Source organism: Lampetra planeri, chromosome 2 (genome assembly GCF_965212315.1).
Source record: "Lampetra planeri chromosome 2, kcLamPlan1.2.h2, whole genome shotgun sequence".
Classification (NCBI taxonomy): Eukaryota; Metazoa; Chordata; class Hyperoartia; order Petromyzontiformes; family Petromyzontidae; genus Lampetra; species Lampetra planeri.
Genome location: NC_136108.1, coordinates 7,623,919 through 7,645,613, shown reverse-complemented (window position 1 = coordinate 7,645,613; position 21,695 = coordinate 7,623,919). Strand labels below are relative to the sequence as shown.

Here is a 21,695-nt window from a genome sequence, read left to right as displayed (position 1 = left end):
AAAACAGCCAACATTTCCCACGGACAACATTTTCAGCAAGTCCTTTGCCATTTTTCATGACAGAAAGGTGATTGTGATGTAGCTGTCCTAAGACATCTCTACATCTTTACAGGACTTTAAAAGTCATGATTTCTGTCAGTCATGTAATAACATAGCTCTCAAGACAATGCAATTACATGTATTTCTCCCCCTCTTCTCACGTTGAGAAATAGTCCTCGTGATGTGTCCTGGTTTTTTTTACACCTTAAGATTTGACAATCGTCTCACCCCATGGACAAAGGCCAATGATGAATCTCGATTTGAAGGCTTGCGATCTGAACAGATGATTGTTGTACGCTTATTATATCTCACAGAGCGCACTGCATTTGTGACTTTTGCTTGCGTTGATAGACCGAGGTGGGTGAACAATCCCATGGAACCGTGCGACACTTATAGCCGGCCATTTCCTGGAGTGATGACAAAAAATTATTGAATCGTAAAAATAGTACTAAATCAATTGGTGACGTTCATCTGTGAAATTTGAAATTGGAGCAACAATTTATGGCTTGTATATCAATGTCCTTCATCACTTTAGGGCATGCGTAGTTGTCTGCCTCTGACATGTTTTATGCATGAGTTTCCCTTTGTATACCAGCGTCATATTGTGCTGTTATATAATATAGTGTGTGTGTATGGGTGGAAATGTACGTGTTGCGTGCTATGCACACACACATCACTTTGCAGTTCAACAATGTTTTTTTGGCAAGTTTTCAATCGTTCTTCATAACTTGATAATGGAGCTCAATAACAAAACTGACAAACTGTAGTAGCTGCTGATTGCATAAAATACTTCGGGCTCAGTTTTCTCCTCGAGCGTAGTTTTACTTTTTAAAATCAACATTTCAACATTTCTCCCCGGCCAAGAATACACACAATGGGGATATCTAAAAAAACTTGCACCATTTTTCGATTTAAAGCTTTCGTGACTGCAGGGATTCATCTTCTTTCTAGATTTGAAGCTTTCGTGACTGCAATGATTCATATTCTTAGGTTTTTTCGGTAAAGTCACGTAGGTAAAAACATTAAAAAACGTCGTGATTTTTATTTTATTTTACTTTTTAATGTTTTTACCTACGTGACTTTACCGAAAAAACCTAAGAATATTCATCTTCTTGGTTCTTTCGGTAAAGTCACGTAACTTTACCGAAAGAACCAAGAAGATGAAACTTGCACCATTTCAACTGTTGCGCCGTAGAGATTGCGAGTCCAGTGTGCTCACCATTACACAAAGACAGCCTCCCTCCACAGTGTACATTCGTACCTATTTAACACATTTCATGTGACATATCAATCTCCTTGTGTTTCCAACCCAAACCATAGTGTTTATAAACACGATTACACAAGAACCAATTTCATAGTGCATTAACCCTCAAAAGGTAGGTAATATGCTTCTTCACAAGAGGTGTGCTTTATATAAATATAATAATAATTTAACCCTTTGTTAATGCAATGCTGAACGAAGACCTCCACACACCATGTGGTCATGGAGATTGCATTAACATACTTCACCATGATGGTCAGTGGAGGTAAATAATGAGGGAAGGAAGCCCATGAACGGTCTAAATATAGTTTTTCACTGATGTTAGCCATGGCTGGGAATGGAACGAGGGTCACTCGGTTCGTAACACAGTGCGAGAACCACAGGGCCGTCGCTCCAGCTGATCGTATAAATACTTAATACATACTCTATACTTCGATTTAAAGCTTTCGTGACTGCAGGGATTCATCTTCTTGGTTCTTTCGGTAAAGTCACGTAGAATGGAAATAATAAAATAATAAAAATAAAACATAATAACATAATTCTCACGACTTTTCGGCCACAACGCAAGCAGCCGTCCTCAGGTGAAAAACAGGTCTGTCGAGAAGACAGTCTCTGTCTTCTCGACAGACCTGTTCTTCACCTGAGGACAGAGTCTCTGTCTTCTCGACAGACCTGTTCTTCACCTGAGGACGGCTGCTTGCGTTGTGGCCGAAACGTCGTGAAAATTATTTTATTATGTTTTATTTTTTATTATTTTATTATTTCCATTCTACGTGACTTTACTAAAATAACCAAGAAGATACTCTATACTCTTTGGTTCTTTCGGTACAGTCACGTAGGCGGAAATAAAATAAAACAAATCACGACGTTTCGATCGCAACACAAGCAATCTTCATCAGGTGGAACAACCACAGCAAGAAAAATGCTGAAGTAGGCGAGAGAGCTGCCGTGGCAAGAGGTTATAAAGGTAAGAAAGGGGGAGGGGCAAGGGGGGAGAGAGAGAGGGGGTGTGGCAGAGGGAGAAGAAGTGCGGCTGGGGTGGGAAGTGGGGGGCTAGAATATAAATGCACAAAGTAGTAGTTCAGTAACAAATCCCATTGGGCAAACAGATGAATAACATTGAGTTGGATAGCAATGCATTTCCAATGCACTTACAAAGACCCATAGTGCTCGACTCACAATCAGAATATTATGTTGTTCAAATCCCAGTCCAGGTACAACTTGGCCAATTGGCATCTGTACATAGTTGATGGCATGAGTGCCACGTTGTGAGACGTCAACAGTGGTCACCCAGTTGAGAGACAGCCATGGGAATGTGAAATCTCAATCATGGGCTTCGGGAGATGAGTTCTGCCCTATTCTCCTGTTTAAGCAGGGAGACAACAATTAAAACATGGAGTATATGTTCAGTAGCTTTTGCTCAAGGGGTTGTTTGGTTTTCACAGAACATGATAACATGTATATTTAGACACTAAGACAAAGATAACCTCTTTGACCTGGATGGATTATTGCGACATGTGCTCTCAGCAAATATCTGTTAAAGCTACCTTGGCATACGAGAGGTGATGGGGCCAGCAGCACATCCGCATGGCCACCTGTATCTCTCCAGTGCTAATGTTGACAAACCACCAAACCATGGTATGTTGCATGCACATCGAGCAGACTGAGACCAGTTGTGCAACAGCATTCGCCCTTGGTTTCCATGGCCAGGAATTAAACCAAGGTCACCGAGATTGTAATGTTCTCACCTCGTCACAAAGGTAAGGCCCATGAGCTAAATCGCCATTTTTTCAGAAGTGAGCTGGCCACAAGTGATAGCTCAAAAGGTGGGTTATTATGTATACATTTATAGCAGCTAAATACATGTTTCTAAATGTGGAGGGAACCCCCAGAGGATCTGGAGGAAAATCCACGTGACCACAGGGAGAACATGCAAACTCTAAATATACAGGCATCAGCGTTGGAGTCGAACCCACAAACTCCTCTATACCAAGCGAGGGAGTTAACATCTCGCCACCGCGGTGCCCCCCATATGCACTCCTTGTGCATATGCATGAGCATATATACTCGCCACGTAACAATGCATGGAAACATTGATTACATTTAATTCTGGATTGAGACAAAGAGATACTGTGCAAACAAGACTGCAAACAACTTCCTGCTGCCTCTCGAAGGCAGGAAACCCCCTACAAGCCACACCTAGTGTGGCGCGGATGATGATGACGATGATGTAAACAAACCCGTGGTCATCACCTCCCATCCAGTGGCACACGTGAGAACAGAGGTGAGGCATTTTTCCAACTATTTTTGTATTAGTCGAGTAATTGAACCGATGATAGGCAGCGTCGTCCACGAGTTAAACCATCAGATGACTCAGCTTTAGAGATTAAAAGAGGGCAAAACAAAGCCTTGATGAATGGAAACCAGTTACGCATGCAACTGTTGGATCAGACCTTAATCTACGTGACTTAGCGGTATGGGTCACTGTGACACGATACAACGGAGCTGCTCAATTCGCTTGCTTTCGTTTGCCGTAGCTGTTTCCAACATAAATATTGCAGTGCAATAAAACGGTCTACCCAAATATTTTCGCCAAACAGAACGTTTTAAATGTCTTAGAGAATAAAGTGGTGACTAACATTTTACAACGACATTTTACAATCCAGAATAAGCAAGATGGATATAATTTAACAATAATGGTCAGGACAATAAATAATGCTCGGCACTGAAAACAATTACTGTACTGTATATGGTTAAGTAATAAACGATTTACAAATGTGAGGGTGTTGGTGGAACATTAATGGATATGTAATAATCATAAATGTTTAGTTTTATATTTTGCATCATTCATGCAAACTGCATCTCGCGCAATCTGCATCCCACGATCACTGTGGAACTACAGACAAGCAGGAAGGCAGCCAAGTGGTCAATGGCCGCCAACAATTGCCCAGGCTCTGCGGTTCTTTTTTTATTGAGATGTTTTGAGCCAATTAATGTGTTTATATATAATAGATTGTATGCATTTTAAAGTATTAAATTGTATTGGCTTGATTATATCCATTCAGAAACCTCTGAATGTATCAATGCCATGGCCAGATGTTGCACATTTCAACCAAATTTGCCCTTGAATATATCCCTGGTTTTGCCATACCACACTGCTTACATGACTGGAACACAGGGATACTGTCGTAGTGTAATTGAAACAAGTTAAACTAGCAACCCAAAAGTGGTCTAGAGCTTAGCACACTGGACTTGCAAATAGAGGTTGCCAGTTTGATCTCCAGGCATGGCAGTTTAAATAAATCCCCCTGCCTCTGTCCACCCAACAGTTCGGGTAAAGTGGGGAAAAGCGTGGGTACTTCTGCCTCCGCCAAGGAGTCTGACAAGCATGTAAGAGTAGGTCAATTACAGTAAAGAGGAGTTCTCTAGAGGGGCTCTGTAGAGCTCCCTTGTGAATCAGTGGTAAGAAATTGCAGGACTGCACTTTCACCCTTTACCAGGATTTTATTTCTAAAACAAATTTGGTCAGAAGCAGAGCGGATGGGAGCGGCCTCTTCTGTTTTTATTAAGAACACCCCTGAGTACAATTCAAACACATAGGGGCACTCTATTTCCCGAATTGGTGCATTTCCCTTTCACACAATTTTGAGTCGTGTTGGAGGACATGGCATGTTTCTTTTGTTGTTGCGGATGAGCAGTTCAACTAAATATCGTATGAACAATCGGACCTGGTACCTTAACATTTGCACTTTGCAAAATCTAGAATTAAAACTCATTTCTTTAAGACGTATTTTTGTGTTTAGGTTGTTGTCCTTGCTCCGCACCTCCGATTAGCAGGGTTGGCTACGTACGGTGCCAAAGTTCAAAATACATACATGATCACGTTCTTATTTACATTGGGATTGAGGAAGATAATGTAATAAGTATTTCGTTAATAATTATCAGTCGTAGATGATGAAGTGAGGGGGGGGGCGGGTGATGGAAAAGGAGATTCAGCATTTCTTGGGAGTGTCGGGGGGTTAGTGGGTCACCATCTGATTTATTTGGAACACTTAAGCCTCGTTTCCATGGGTATGCAGTTGTGTTCTAACCTGCGTTAAATGTGGGCCAAAGGCAAGCCAGCGTATTGCCACTGCGTCAGCCTCCAAACACCTGATTGCACTCCATAGCCTCAACACAACCAGTCTCTCTGTAAATGCATTATGATATATCAGCCACGATATATCCACTGCTGGATGGAGCCCCATTCTCTCACGGTCCTTGCCTGCGCACGATCTGGCACCATTGCTCTGTCTTCACGGTGGTCATGCGATTATATTCTATTGAGAATGTATACAACTTAATTCTAGATTTGAAGCTTTCGTGACTGCAAGGATTCATATTCTTAGGTTTTTTCGGTAAAGTCACGTAGATAAAAAATAAAAATTTAAATTAATAAAAGTAAAATTAAAATAAAATAAAAATCACGACGTTTCGGAGGCAACACAAGCTTTCGTCTTCAGGTGGAACCGTCACAGCATGATAGCTGTATCAAGTAATAACTATCGTTGCCTTGACGGTTCCATATTACTTGATACAGATATCATGCTGTGACGGTTCCACCTGAAGACGGAAGCTTGTGTTGCCTCCGAAACGTCGTGATTTTTATTTTACTTTTATTAATTTAAATTAAAAAATTTTTATCTACGTGACTTTACCGAAAAAAACCTAAGAATATGAAAAATGTATACAACGCACACCGACGGCGGTACACAAAGGGGCAAAAGGGGACGAACGGGTGGAGGTGGAGCGGCTGTTAGTGAGGGAGGTGAAGGAACGGACGGAGGGACAAGGGGCTGGGAAAGGAGTTGTGATGTTGCAGGGGGTAGGGAACGAGGAATAAGGTGGAGTGTGATGGTGATTGAGGGTGACAGATGGGTGCAATGTGAATGAGAGGCAGCGGGGTATGAGGCACATACGTGAAGTGATAAGATAGGCATTGTTGGTGGGCATGGATGAGGGTGAGCGAAGGGTGATAGGTAGAATGTCTCATGCATTAACCCCCCCCCCCTTTGGGTGCCATTCAGTCACCGGTCTTGTGCAACAGCCACCGTCCCTTGTAGCGATGTGTTCTGCCCAAGCCCACTTGGCTTCCTTGACAGCAGCCAATACGAAGTTTGTGTGTATTTGTGTTTGATCCCAGAAGCTTGAATTTAATTCTCAACCTGCACCACCAACTCGTGCTTCTTTGCGTAATTTTCCACAAACATTTTCTGTTTCTGAGTTTTCTGATCAATACGTCATGGCTGTGAATATGCGCGGAGTGAAAACATTATTTAAGCGACAGATTTTAATCCCTAGAGAAGGAAATGATGACAAATGATGTCACCACTTTACAGAATGAGTTAACTAGCATTGTAATAGATGGTTCACTGAAAAGTGGAGGCAAAGTGAAAAAAGCAGATATCAGTTATCTGATACCACAAACAGCGTAATGAAAAGGATATATAAGAAAAGGATAAAACATACCAAAAATAATAGAACTTAAAGAATGTTATAAAACCATTAGGAAAGGAATTCGAACACAAAAGAGATAACATAACAAAAAGTGATTGAAGTGTAACGCACATTGCAAAGTTCTCTGACCAATCCCTGTGTTGAAGACACACATCTGACATTCTGAGGTTTGCCTCGAAATGAAATTGACTGACTTTGATACACTTTCTCCATATAGTCTTCTTCATGTCCATTTCATTTACATTTTACAACAAGATAATGCAGTGTATGCTAATTTTGTACCAAATTCAGCCCATCCGCCATTAAAACCATTATTTAAAGGTGTCATGTTCTTTGTCTTTTGGTGAAAATCAATGATCTGTCACTTGTGAAAGTATCTAAAAAAACATGAATAATGTCTGGCCTCCATATAAAATTAATATTGCCCTTGGAATTACAGTGCTTTTGAGTTCATGAGTGTGAATTGTATTTACCTTTGGAACTTCATCAAAATTTTCCACCATTACCGACCCCAGCATAGGGCTGGACACCGGTGCAAAAGAGCTTATATATGGTTCATCACGTTCCCTCTAGCATACATCAAATGTCTATATCTACAGCTTGTAATAGTTATCACGTTGGGTAACAGGTGACCTCAATCATGTTTCGTACGTTTGTGCATCCCGTTGAATGGACAAGGTGACGTAAAGGCTCACCTGACGCCACTCACCGGTTTACACAACACGGTGAGGAGAGCGGAAGGCCGCCAAGAATCAATGGCTCTCTTGGGCTTCGCTTTTGCAACGCCTATCCGTTGTGTTATTTTGAAACGGAGCTTGCATCACGTTCTGGGCATGTGGGTCCCACCTTGGTGGGGCAGTGAGCCCAATCCCCCTACCCCCTAAACCCCAGGAGTTTGGAGTCTCTGGAACTTTTGTCCGTGGAGTTTCTGCGCCCCCTTCCAATGTTGCAGTTTACGCTCTGTACCGGGCTCATGTTGATGTACAAATAAAATACAAAAAGTTAGTTGAGTGGATCCAATGGGCTGAGGCTGATAAACCGAATTATTAAGATCAGAGTAAGACAATATTAATATGAACTTAATTTGTACAACCTACATATCATGAATCTTCCAAAACGACACCTCATTCATTGAAATTGGTGGAGCGGTCTAGGAAGAAGTTCAACATGCACGTACATATAGGAGGAGTTCTCTTGACAAAGATACAAGCGTAGTACAAACGAGCCACTTATTAATAGGATTCTGTGGATTACATGTAAATGTGACTACGTGGAAACATGTGTTTGTTCCATGACCCAGATTAATCCTTGACCTCGACTAAAAGTGTATCTGGGCTAATCCACGTCTGACAGTTGTCCAATGGCAGTGGTGCGTTGCGTGGCTCCCCAGTTTCCACACAAGAACGATGCTATCGGTTTAATGGGAAAAACGTGAGCGAGGCACCCTGGTCACCAACATAGAACGTAACTTAGGGGTCTAAAAGTAAGATAAATGGTGAGCGTTATGAATGTTATCTTATCGTTAGATATGTACAGTCCAAGACAAACTTCCGAAAAATAGACCGCTCAGGACTATGCAAACCGTTTGCTCATTTCGACACATACACTGCAATATTTGATGTTGGGGCTGATGGAAGTTAATGTTTTTCACAATGGCAGGTAAAATATTTCCTTTAAGCATGGCAGTTTTTTGTTTATTTAAGAAATCCATTTGTAAATCAAATAAAGTAATGGGTATGGGTTAACATTAAATATTTACAGTGGTGGGTGTTGGGATGTGTGACCACGTGGAAACTGTGCTGAATAATGGTTATGTCAGGAACCCTGCTCTATATATAGCTGATTTACAGCAGCTGTCACTTGGCCTCGTGTCCCCTGTGGGTAACGAAAAAGGTATGTCTAAGATCGTATTTGGAATACCCACTGACATTTTTCCAAAAACCTCTTTTTTTGAAACACTTGTTTTTTAAGCACGTGGTTTTACAGAAAAAAACTCCTCTTCTCCACAACCTGCAGCTCCTATTATCTATGGATTGCTGTAGGGTCCGTTAAATCGACTTATCTGGGGCCCTATTCTTCCCATGATCCTCGATATATTTTTGTTCCGCATTGCAGAATGGCTTTCTATTGTCCTATGTTTTTCATTGATAAGTGGAGTCATGCAGCAAATTCAACCAATTGTCCACGGGTTATACACAATTTCCTTCCATGGATAAGCAAAGTCAGTTTTGCCGATAACATCACGGAGACTAGGATCCATGATGTTCGTATCATACATCGTCGTAGATAAGAATTCTGCTGTATCTAAAGTACTTTAAAGGTTTTCACATATACCGTTTAGCATACAACGAACAAAAATCCTTCACCAAAACTAGATTTACACTTCTTTGAATGATGAAAAGGCGTTCGATTCGGTGGAAACTAAACAAGTTTAGTAATAATAATGTAATTACACTCTGACTTGTACCCGATGAAAGTCTACTTAATGACTGCATTACTCTATCGCGTCGCTGTTACCAGCAACATTATTTACTCAGCTGAATCACATGCATTGGCTTCTTAAACGTTGAATTCAGTATTTATTGTATAACAAGTTAAAGTACACTAAAAACACTTGTTTTACCCATGCTGCATTGTTCATATGCTTTCCGTACTGATTCAATAACATACGTTTTCTTTTATTCGACTTTCGCAAAATAATGTATTAATATTTACAGCACATTGTCAGCCCACTGTGGGATGAGGACCTTCCAAAGAGGGGATGTTTGACCATACTGGTTGGCAAAGGGTAGTGGATGGGGGGGGGGGAGCAAGACTTGTTCAAATATCACTTCGCCACTGATATTAGCCGTGCCTGGGAATCAAGCTCAGGTAGCCAAGTTTATAGCGCCAGTGAACTCACCATTGCACCACCACCTCCCCACCTTGCCTTTATATAAGTGCCTTCTTGTTCTAGCAACAGAATGAGAGCTATGTGTGTAATTTGGAAGAGATGGAACGAGGGCTGTTCAGGGAGAAGGTCAGAGCACACTTAGGTCTATATTCATGTTCACACAGCAAAAACGGCATCATAATTTCCTCTTCCATAGCTTAGGCAAATCTAGTGTACAGCATTCTAAAACTAAACCTATATACAAAAATAATTTACAGCGCTTTGCTTGATGACAGCCTACTCACACGGTGTGTCGCTCATTGCTTTTTTTTTACCATACTTCACCACGCTGGTGAGTGCATGTTGGTGAACAAATTGGCAGTAGCCGGGAAACCAACTCGGGTCACCGGGTTCATAACGCGGTGCGCTTCCCACCATTGCTCCCTCGAATACACTCTGAAACATTCCAGCGCAGCGTTGAGATAAGGACCATGGGGCTAAGCCCTCAACTCTCATGCAGTTAAACTCAAACACTGTAGTTAATGGAATCTCTTTTTCAGAGGAATGTAATCAAAATGAACTTCAGATAGATTTGTTTGGGATCCAAAAGCCATTGCTTGCCAGTTTTGTAACCTTTTTGAAAAGAAGATAATTTGCACTGTTAACCCCATGGACAAAAAAAAGAGTTGAATGACACATGGAACCAAAGAGAAGTTCCAATTACAATACCTAAAAGCACATCGCATTGCACGTCCACAACTAAACTGTGTTTCTATCAATTATATCATGGGGAGTGCACATCAGGGAGATTACATTTATAATAATGAACTGTTGATCTTCCTGACCAGGGCTTTTTGGATAGCTAATAAAGATCCAAAGATCTGGATTCAACACACTGTCTTCATACATTTTATCCTGTCAAGGAAGAATCAATTGGAGTACCGTAAAGTTAAGCAGCAGCCTCTGCATTTGTGTCCACCGATCTCACTGAATGGAATTTGGTTGCTGCTGTGGTGGAATGCTTTCTCTGAAAAACGTAACTGACTGAATACATGTCCATCCCTCCCAGATGATACTCAACTTTCCTTAGATGGCGAATGTATGTAGAACTTTTTTTGCACCGTACATAGCCAACCGTGTTAATCGGAGGTGCGGGAGAAGGACACTGATCATCCTGTCCCTTATCACTACTGAGTGGTGACAAGAAAGACGATAATGAAATTAGCTCCAAACTTGACAGTGATAGATCACCCCTCGTTTGGGGGTGTCGGAAGTGAACCAATTCTCCAGCTTTTCCCAAATATTACTCTCTTTAAAGAGGAGCTTGTTATCTCGTCTCGTTGTTCACTTAGCTGTACTGCAATTGGCTGCATTTTTTTGTGGGGAATTCTGTCAGGCCGAATACTTTCTCTCCACTCAGATTCGGAAAATATGGGCAGGCAAGCTTGCTGGATGTAGTGGACGTTAAATGGGTACAGTCGTTAATCTGTCTTCTGCGGGGTTTGTTGCACGTGGATGCGTGGCTGGATATTGATGGACAGTCGTTTTCTTGTCGGTAGCGAGTTTTCACAAATGAAACATACACATTTGAAATCATGTAGATTTTAAGCTCATGGCAGGATGTTTTTAAATCTTAAAATAATGTATTTTGTCTTATTACATGTGGAGTGTTCTCAACAACAATGTCAATGTATATGGTAGAAGTGGGGGGGGGGTAACGCAATGTCGAGGTATAGCCCAGAACAAAGCAACTAGGGCATAGCACCAGTGAGCCCCAGGTACAGCTGGGGCAGCCAGGGTAGCGACAGTGAATCACAGGTAGGGCCAGGGCAGCGACAGTGAATCACAGGGACAGCCAGGGTAGCAACAGTGAATCCCAGGTACAGCCATGGTAGCAACAGTGAATCCCAGTCGGGGCCAGGGTAGAAACAGTGAATCACAGGTACAGTCAGAGCAGCAACAGTGAATCCCGGGGACAGTTAGGGTAGCAACAGTGAATCCCAGGGACAGCCAGGGTAGCAACAGTGAATCCCAGGGACAGCCATGGTAGCAACAGTGAATCACCGGTAGAGCCACGGTAGCAACAGTGAATCACAGGTACAGTCAGAGCAGCAACAGTGAATCCTGGGGACATCCAGGGTGGCAACAGTGAATCCTAGGGACAGCCAGGGTAGCAACAGTGAATCACAGGGACAGCCTGGTTAGCAACAGTGAATTATAGGTACAGCCAGGGTAGCAACAGTGAATTCTATGTACAGCCAGGGCAGCAACGATGAATCTCAGGGCATCCGCTATTATTCTGTGGCATGTGCACTGGCTTCAGTGCCCCACTTCTTCCCCTGCCCAAGTGGAGTGATCAGTCGGAAGTGGAGTGATGAGATCAGTCCACGTGCAAGAGTGATGTAGATTGTGCCATCGTAGGACCATGAGGGATGGCCACTTCGTCGGAGGCCTTCATCTAGCAGTGGATAGACAATGGCTTATGATAATTCTGACAGAGGAAAGCGATAAAGGTGACATTTTTACCACTGCTGTGGTAGCCATCACTGTTAATGAGTGCCACAGAACACAAGACTATACGATTAGCACGGTTGGCTACATACAGTGCGGTGCGAAAGTAGTTCAAAATACATACAAACATTTAAAGTCTACTACACAACGACAGCACTTCCTGTTACTCTACTTTTTAGTGGATTCAAAGAATTCGGTGGCAAATTCATCCCATCCATGTTTTTTTCTACAATTAAGTACAAAGATAAGAGGAGTACTTTTGTGGAGAGTACAAAATATAAGAATATTCTTTGGGTCTTTCGGTAAAGTCACGTAGAAAAAAATCTAAATCACGACGTTTCGATCGCAGCACAAGCAATCGTCAGTGACTTCCCCTCTATTTTTCACCTGAAGACACAATTGCTTGTGTTGCGATCGGAACGTCGTGATTTTGATTTTGTTATTTTTTCTAACTCCGTGGCTTTACCGAAAGACCCAAAGAATATGAATTCCTGCAGTCACGAAAGCTTTAAGTCAAAATATAAGGATAGGGTTTCCCCTTTTTTCTGGCAACAAAACAGGTGTTACGATGATAAAACACCAAACTTAAACCTTTTTACAAGGAATCATGTCTGCATTAACCACAGATACTTGTGCTGAACATACAAACAAAAAACATGCTCTGACAGTATATGCATTGTCTTTGAAACTGATTGGTCCACACCAGAGACATCTTTCTTTAGAGCCTAGTCTCAAACAGAGGATGCCAAAAGGCCAGAAAAAAGGGGAAAACCTATTCTTATTTTTGACACTGGCAAAGGAGGTCCCATGATGAGAATAGAGAACTAATTTTTATCCACAAATTTGCTCATCCACCAAAAGCTCCGCTAACTTCAATGCGCATGAGAGGAATTTTACCTCGTAAAGAGTGGTAAGTAACCCAATGAACTAACCGCCTTGGGAAATGGCCCTTCTTCAGAGCAGAGCGGAGGGGTAGCCAGTGCAGTGGCGTGTCTTGTGCTCGCTGACATTGTTAACTTCTGCCTGACCCCCCCGGGGCTTCAATGTTATGATCTGCACGACGATTCTTCATGCTTCTGTGAAGTCATGTTGATAGAACGCATTGTTTGATGTTAAATATGAGAGTGTCTGTTTTTGAATGCCGTTGAAAGCCGTATTGACTCATCGTCCCTGGCTCCCCCGGATTCACTACCAATTCGTACCATGTGCTTTAGAAACATAATTGATGACATCACTGTTGCCATAAAATGATAAAATAGAGGCCCTAATATGGGTAAACTCGAACCACGTGTTACGCTGAGAAGCTCCAGCGTTGCATAATGATGCTGTGTTGTGTTTCTCCCGGGTAAAGTCTCGTAAATCGAATGACCGTCAGCCGTGATTGATCTACTGCTGAATGAAAGCCTCCCCAGCTATCGTCATCTCTCACAATCCCAACACAGGATTCTGGGACTTGAAAATCGCTCCAAAACACGGTAACAGAAGTCCCAATTTATCCGGTTCGCAGATATAAAATGCCTGAAAACACTGCGATAAAAAGCTCTACAAGCAAGCGATCCGACACGTGGCATAGGTGACAGCTCCAATATCTCTCCCCACCACCGCGCCAGCTTCTGTTGGATCAACTCTCTTATCAAGACCGGCCAATCTCACAACCCCCATTAGTCAATCTCCTTCGCTAGCCATCTCCACTTGAGAGCTCTGCTAAGATGGCTGCTCTCGGGGCCATAGAAAGTCAAGTCAAAGCGTCTCACTGCTCGAATGACTTGAATTAGGTACTTTGCAGCCCTGAGAGCTCGTGGTGAAAAATCCACATTTCTATGGCTAGGACCACCATACTTTCTCAATAAAACAGACACTGCTGACCACTGATGGACAAAATTGATGAAATTGATTCCAAACTGAGATGCTAAGCTCTCTAACCACAACACCGTGATCGGGAACCAGATGTGTTGTTGCCGGTCAAGGTTTTTATCGCTGTTGGGTTTTTGTTTTCTACTATACATTGAACTACAGTTCAGATAAGAATCAAAACACGACAACAAGTGTTTTTTTTAAATTCTCTTTACCAAATATCAATACAAATCTGAAATACAGTCCAAATATTTTGAATTTAGTGAGAGGAAAGTACTCCATTGAAACATATAAGAGCCCATTGTTGTTAACTTTATATCTAATTTAAGCTGTAAAAAGTAAATTAATCACAAAAATAACAATTGAATTACGTTGCAGAACATTCACCAGATAAAACAATTTTCCCCTGCACATCAGCATTACTAACTGGTCACATACCGAAAACATTCTGGAAGCAGTTATGGCCATTTCAGAGAAAGTGTTTTGTGTGTGTGTGTGCTGTCTAGGGATTCCCTTGCCGTCTGTGTCGAGTGAGGCTTCCAGTACTCCGCGTGAGAATGAGGCGCGTGCAGTCGTGAACATTATTTTTGGAACGGTCACATGCCTGACCTGTTCCACCAACACCCATCCTACCACATCACACTCCCTGACACAGCTTGCGGCGGGAGAGGCTCGTGTAATGTTACAAGCTGAAAATACCGCGTGCTACAAGCTGAAAATACCGCGTGCATTACTCTGCCGCAGCATTGCAGCAGTATAGTAAACATTTAAAACAAATCGCACAGGAGTTAAATTTTGATCTTAGAGTCCCATTCTACCGGGGTAAGATATCTATGACACATGATCGCATAACCGTACTGTATCTTAGGTTGATGTCACTTCGTGCAGGTGGCCGTGAGTGCTGTAATATCGTGTCGTGCCATTGGGAATTAATTTCAGTACATTACTGTATGATGACAGTGATATAAAATTTAGTATTACTGGAATGCCATTGCCGGTTCACATGCCTCTGCCCTGCTTGATAGTATACTCACTAGCTCATGCTGACATACAGTGCAATGAAAACATAGTCTTAGGATGCTTCTTGAAGAGGCCAGTATTGTAGTCAATGCATAACGTGGGTAGGGTTTAGTTTCCTGCAATGGGAGAAACTATTTGCCGTGATTATTTTTAATCCTCATCAAATTTGAAACACTGCATTTGGAAATTCAAGTAAATTCACGACCGGCTGATTTGGTACCACTACATTAACGAGGCTCTCACACTCGTGACTATAGTGGACACTATCTGTGCCTGTCACTTCCTTTTGTGACACATATCCTTGTCTGTTTATACACTTGTACAATAATAATCCTAATTCCGATTTGAAGTTTCAATAACTTCAATTTTGAGTGTTAGAAATATATATTTGTCCAAGCAAACTTTTGTTCCTGTAAATATATGTTATCTATAATTGCTTATTTTTGTGCACTCTTTTGGGTTGTTTTTTCCCTCCAATTTCTTTTTGGTTATTATGCTCTGCTTTCTCCTGTATTCACTTCTTTGCTTTATCAATTTTATTTTATTGATGTTATCCTTTTTCAAACCTAGGACACTTGCAAATATGACTATCCTGGTCTGTTGAGCTCTGGTTACCTAAACTTGCATTTACTTGTACATGCTGCAGCAACAATAAATCTTTCTAGGAAAACATCATTTTAGGAGTGTCACCTGCAGCAGAACATGGTTACTTTAAAACAATGATGTATTGCGTACTCACTCACCCGCGCGAGACGCACTGCGGTCCCATTACGCATACCAGGTGCTGCACGTGTGATCCCCGCCAACAAACGCACAATAGTCAACCATAGTAGGTGACCCATCATCTTCATCTTCGTCATCAGTTATCAACTGCAGCCTTTCAGCATTTCATTCTAGATATGTTGTTCTATCCAGCACCTTTGTTCTCAACGATACACGTGATTAAAGGCACGGTTGGCTACGCGAACGAAGTTCAACATACATACACACAATACAGGTGACCTGCATGCTCATAACACCTGGGAAACCATTCAAGAAGGGATGTTAAACAAAAGATGGTGCAGCATTTGTATTCAATTAATCATCATTTTGAACCATGGTTTATCTGCCAAAGGATGAAGGCCTCTCCTACACCATCACGATCTTTTATGAGCCTGTGATGCCTTCATTCATTGTCCACTTGCACATGAACTGGGAAATAATTTGTCATGCGTCGAATTACTTGTTTTCCTATCGATCTGTGTAAAACTACTCAACTCTTTGTAATTCTCTCTACTGCATTATATGTTTATCTTGCCCCACAAATAATTCACATTTGTGATTTGCATGCATACTTACCGCTTGCAATCTCCTATTGTTTACCATAACATAATGACATCTTCAATCACTTTGGAGGTTTTGTTCTCTGATTGATGAATTATTACTATACGCTACTGTCTTGTATTAGTCATAGCAATACAAAATGTATGTGACAGAGAAATGTATATGTACGTGGCACAGAACAAAAGGTTAAAAATCAGTTAAACCAATTCTGAATTGTGAATGTCGGGTGTGGCTACTTACGGTAAATAATTCAATTACCCGGTACAGTACTGGATTGTAATTATATTTTGGGTCACATTATTGCATCGGTATTGGGACATTATAGTATTTCTCAATTCATTTCAATAAGCTCAAAAATAGATCCTAAAGCGATGTTTTTTTTCTTTGCAAAGTCTGCCTTTACGTATTATTAAATTATCAAGTTACCACAAAAGTATAGGGCACGTTGCAAGATGTAACAGATGTGCTGGGAGTGGAGAGGCGCGTTGGCAAGTGCGCACACGCTTGCGGGGTGTGTTGAGAACACCTTTTACTGGTAGGAACCTCCTGGTTACACCAGCCCACAGGGGATTATTGTGTCCGTCCGTCGTGCAGGGAGGGGCTGGGTGGGGAGGGAGGGGCTGGGTGGGTAGGGGAGGGTGGGGAGGGGCTGGGTGGGGAGGGTGGAGCTGGGTGGGGAGGGGAGGGTAGGGAGGGGCTGGGTGGGGAGGGTGGGGCTGGGTGGGGAGGGGAGGGGCTGGGTGGGGGGTGGGAGGGGTGGGGCTGGGTGGGGAGGGGCTGGTCACCCCGTGGTGCCCTTATAAAACTCAACGTTTAACCTACTCACGCCGGCATGTGCCCGCCCTCACAGTCGGGCATATTTGCGGAATACACCACGCCGCCGTTGACCCTGGCCATTGACCGAGCAACCCAACGATCCTACCAGCTCCCTCCGCAGGAATGTGTTTAACCGCGCTGCATTTGTACTGCTTGATAAGCGCAGTACCATTAATGTTCTCTGTAACTCTCAGTTGCGTTTCGAGGTTCTTTCAGCATGATCATCTCAATGGTTCTCTCCGGGTACTGGGGAACCGCTGTCGTGCCAGATATATATGTCACAAACAACACAAATCAGGGGTATGACAGAGTGCATCAGCATCGACCAACGTCACGGCGCAATAATGAGGCGATTGTGCCCGACAGCGATACGATCAATAGCCTTCGATAAGATCGCACCAAAATTGCAGAGCGCGTCCAAGCCCTAAGACTTAAGCCGCTTTCATTTTAAATACACTGCTGTGCATTTTAGAGCGTTTCATCGCTTGTAGTTTGGGGATGAAAAATGTTACTTGACCTGCGAAAGTACACGAAGGCATACATCAGGCGTAGTACACGTGTTCATGCACGTTGCGTTATGTAATTTTCAGCATGATGCCGTCTCCTCCGAGTTTAACCCCACGCCGTGCCGGGTTGTGATTTTTTTTTTGGCGATGTAAAAAAAGGGGGCTTGTTTGGACTGAAAACTTTTAGAATACCCGTACATTTTTTTTTATTTCATGAAAATGTTGGAAGCCTATGGTCAGACACAAAGTGCGAGAGTTCTGTTTGTATACGTTCTTGACAAATAATGAATGGAGGAAAGAGTAAATTTAAGACGTTTCATTTATTTGTCTTCAGTGCCGACTTTGAGCCTATGGCATTTGATATGGGAACAAGTGTAAGTCGATCATCGTTTTTCCCCGTGACCTAGCAGTCTCATTCTTTCTCGTCATGTCTCCTGTCCAACCTATATGGTCGTTTTCCAATGGTCTCCACAGGGCACTGCTTCTGGTGTTGGCATTGCCAAATCTTGAGGAGTGCATTGTGGTGCTGCAGGGTATCTCAGGAGATGATCCACGGTTTGCTTCTCCTGACAAGCAACACTAGTCGGTTGTGTAGAAGTCCCCCCCCCATGATTTACACACGAGACTTGCATCTGCCGAAACTCACTCCTAGTCTATTTAGGCTACCGCTACGTGAGCCATGTGGAATTGGGAGCCAGATGCGAGCTCCTCACTGGGGGTGATTCCTCGTCGGCTCCATTCAGCAGCTTTGTCGCTTGATTTTTCCCATTCTTTTTGCCAGAGGGGAGTCCTGGCAGATTCCCATGATGTGGTCAGTGGTACAGTGTCTTTGCTGATCGGTGTCCGTGATCTTTGATCTCTTGGGGGACTGTGAGAGAGGGTAACGGGAGGGTCATTTTAGTTTAGGTGCTGCCAAGTCATCCCTGCCACTCTCTTTGTAAACAGAGCCATGCCCTATTATTACATTGTTGTGAAACCTCTAATCCCACTTAAACGTGCGGTTGAAACTCTGCACATTAAAGTGGTCAATGTGGAACACTTCTGGTGGAACTGGGAGATAAATAATGTGTCGTGTTAAAGTTTTTGTGCACGTTATTGGATGAAAAACTGTACCAGTAATACAACAATCTGTAATACCTAGCTATGTACGATTATTGCAGTCCTGGATTATTTAACATACTGGGGTGACACAGTTGGTTATGAAGAGTACTATTAACCTGATGAGTTAGATTCTGGACACAACTATCATTTGTGACGAATGATATCTAAACCAGTCCTGCACTCCGCAATGAACTCCCCACTACCTCCTCACTGACCTGCACTATAGCAGCGTGGTGAAGTGTGGTCAAGCAACCCACATGGCTGACACGGCGTGGGCAGGCCTTCATCCAGCAGTGAATTGATAAAAGACTGAACATTACTGTTATCACATTGTAAAAATCATTCACCTTCTAAAATATATATTGTGACCTTTATTTTATATGAAGGCAAAATATATTTTTCGTTATTCCTTAATTTTTGGTTAGCAGCAACTACCAGAATTAGTAGAGAAAAAAACCCAATGACATGAATGAACTTTAACATCATCGTACTATATGGATACTGTGATTAATAATGTTCTTAGTAGGAACACTACAGTCTACATGTACACGTTTCGTTATACATGCAGGAGGTGACAATTGAAAAACAGATTTGCTATAAGGTTTTATTTGCTTTAATTGGCCATGTGTGTTCATAAAGTACGCTAATTGCTACCCGGGCACATAACCGCTCCCTAATGACCCCTAGTGGTCAAAATATTACGTATGAAATGTTGACCGCTGTTGGTGGACATTCCAGGGGGGGGGGGTGGCGTGGGAGCAAAACGTATTGGGGTGACATATTGTACCGCTGTGCTGTCTGTGTTTCCTCAGAAGTATTTGAGGTGGCGTCAGCATGGAAATCTCGCCAACGTGCGATAAAGTGACCGAGAAAGTGCAGCCGGGAAAGGTTGCTCTGCCAAGGCCCTACTGCAAGGTAGGCACTACCATAGTGTGTGCATGCTGAACTTATTCCACGCACCGTATGTAGCCAGCCGTGCTAATCGGAGGTGCAATGCATCCCAAGATACAATGCACTGCAACTTTTTTTTCCGTTAAACAGGTTCTGTCAATTATTATTTCATGAGTAAATATTTATACATTTTAGAGCAATTGCACAGTTGTTGAGTCAATACTAAAAAAACTTAACTTACTCAAATTAAGCGATGGTTATTGTGTTTGAAAAACTGCAATTTGATACTGCATGTATGATTACTGAAGTGTATGACAATCTGACTCCTTTAATTACACATATGTGTAGTCCTATCATTGCAGTCGACACAGTGTTATCACCAGGGTTGTCACCAATTCTTCGTTTTTCCAGGAGTGTTCTCTTTTTGAAGCAGCTGTCCTGGGAAATATGTAAGACTTCGCCGGATTGTTTGAAGTCCCGGTTTTTGTCAGTTCCATAATAATACTACTACACCTCTAAACGATGGCTTTGCACGTAGATCTCCCCTCTTCTGGTATTTCAAGATATTTGTCTTCCCACGATATGTCTCCTTTAAAAAAAACTCTGAGATGGCAGCTCTAGTTATCACCGTATAATTTATCATAAAATATATGTTACAATGAAGCAAATGTTGGATCATAAAATCCAGTATTTATGTTTGGTGGCCTAAAATTGTATTTTTGTGATACTGTTAGTGGGTTGTCTTTGTAGTTTTACGATTAATGGCTTTCCACTCAGAGTACAGTATTGTTTTTTTGAGTGTTTTACAGTGACCAAATGTAGAAAGAGCATAATGTGCAGAAATTCAAAAGTTGTGTTAAACTTCACCTTGCCAGAAGGCTTAGATATAAATAACAGTTTCAAAATGTCAAGAAAGCCATGGGTCAAAATGACTTTATTAACTATACAAAGCTATAACAAGGGAGTCTTGTAGAATGACTTGGAACGTTTCTCCTGGTAGTCTTAGCATCTTCCTTAACTTGAGCTTGTTTGGTTTTTGGAGCCATTATAATTTACAATGAACTTTAAGAATCCTAAACATGGTCTGTTGTAACTTAAGAAATTTTAAGCTATCCATAGTTCTTCAACACACTTGTTGCTATTTTTGTACAGTAGTGCATGTCAATTTTCTACAATACAATTTACTCCAATAAAAACTACTACAATTATAATTGAAACACTATAATGACCGCTCTTTGTCAATAAAAAACCTCCAGGAGCCACGCTGTGTGTCGGTCATGGAGGTTGTTTGACCAAATGTCACCTTGCTGGTCAGTGCTGATTGATGTAGGGGTGGGGATCCAGGACTTGTTTAAATATCACTTGCCACTGACGTGACCCATGTCCAGGAATCAAACTGGGGATGGGCTGGGTTCATAGCAGAGGTGTGGACTCGAGTCATGTGACTTGGACTCGAGTCAGACTCGAGTCATGAATTTGATGACTTGCGACTCGACTTGGACTTGCATAACAATGACTTTGTCCCACCTATGAGATGTGGACTCGAGTCATGTGACTTGGACTCGAGTCAGACTCGAGTCATGAATTTGATGACTTGCGACTCGACTTGGACTTGCATAACAATGACTTTGTCCCACCTCTGGTTCATAGCACAGTGCATTAAACACTGCATCATTATGTCACCCCCAATTACTACCAGAACAACTATAACAGTGATTAACTACTAAGTATTACCGTATTTATAATTTACTACAGTAATTGTACAACAATCACAGCTACAATAGATGTGCTCATACATGCGGCATATACAATAGGTTGCAATGGGGGCACGCTCATGCTGTTGACTTTTTATGAGTGATGTATATATATATATTTTATATATACTTAGTTAAAACTGCAAATGCTTGATAGTTACAAATATTACGTGTTTTTTTAGTTCGTGCATAGCTTTAATGTCCTGCCAACATTTTATGGTGTGGCTTGTGGTTGAGGAGGAGATAGAGAA

At 42.1% G+C, this 21,695-nt stretch overlaps 1 protein-coding gene across 4 annotated transcripts in view; it reads left to right on the top strand.

The window, feature by feature from the left end:
- LOC144726373 (growth factor receptor-bound protein 14-like) overlaps positions 1-21,695 on the top strand; it is a 134,484-nt gene that overhangs the window by 7,457 nt on the left and 105,332 nt on the right. For 3 of the 4 annotated variants that reach the window (XM_078605034.1, XM_078605053.1, XM_078605025.1), the window contains exon 2: positions 19,612-19,714. In XM_078605034.1, the coding sequence (XP_078461160.1) occupies positions 19,634-19,714 (81 nt within the window). In that variant the 5' untranslated portion in view covers positions 19,612-19,633. The remainder of the gene's footprint in view (positions 1-19,611; positions 19,715-21,695) is intronic. The other variant, XM_078605043.1, reaches the window with a different exon arrangement.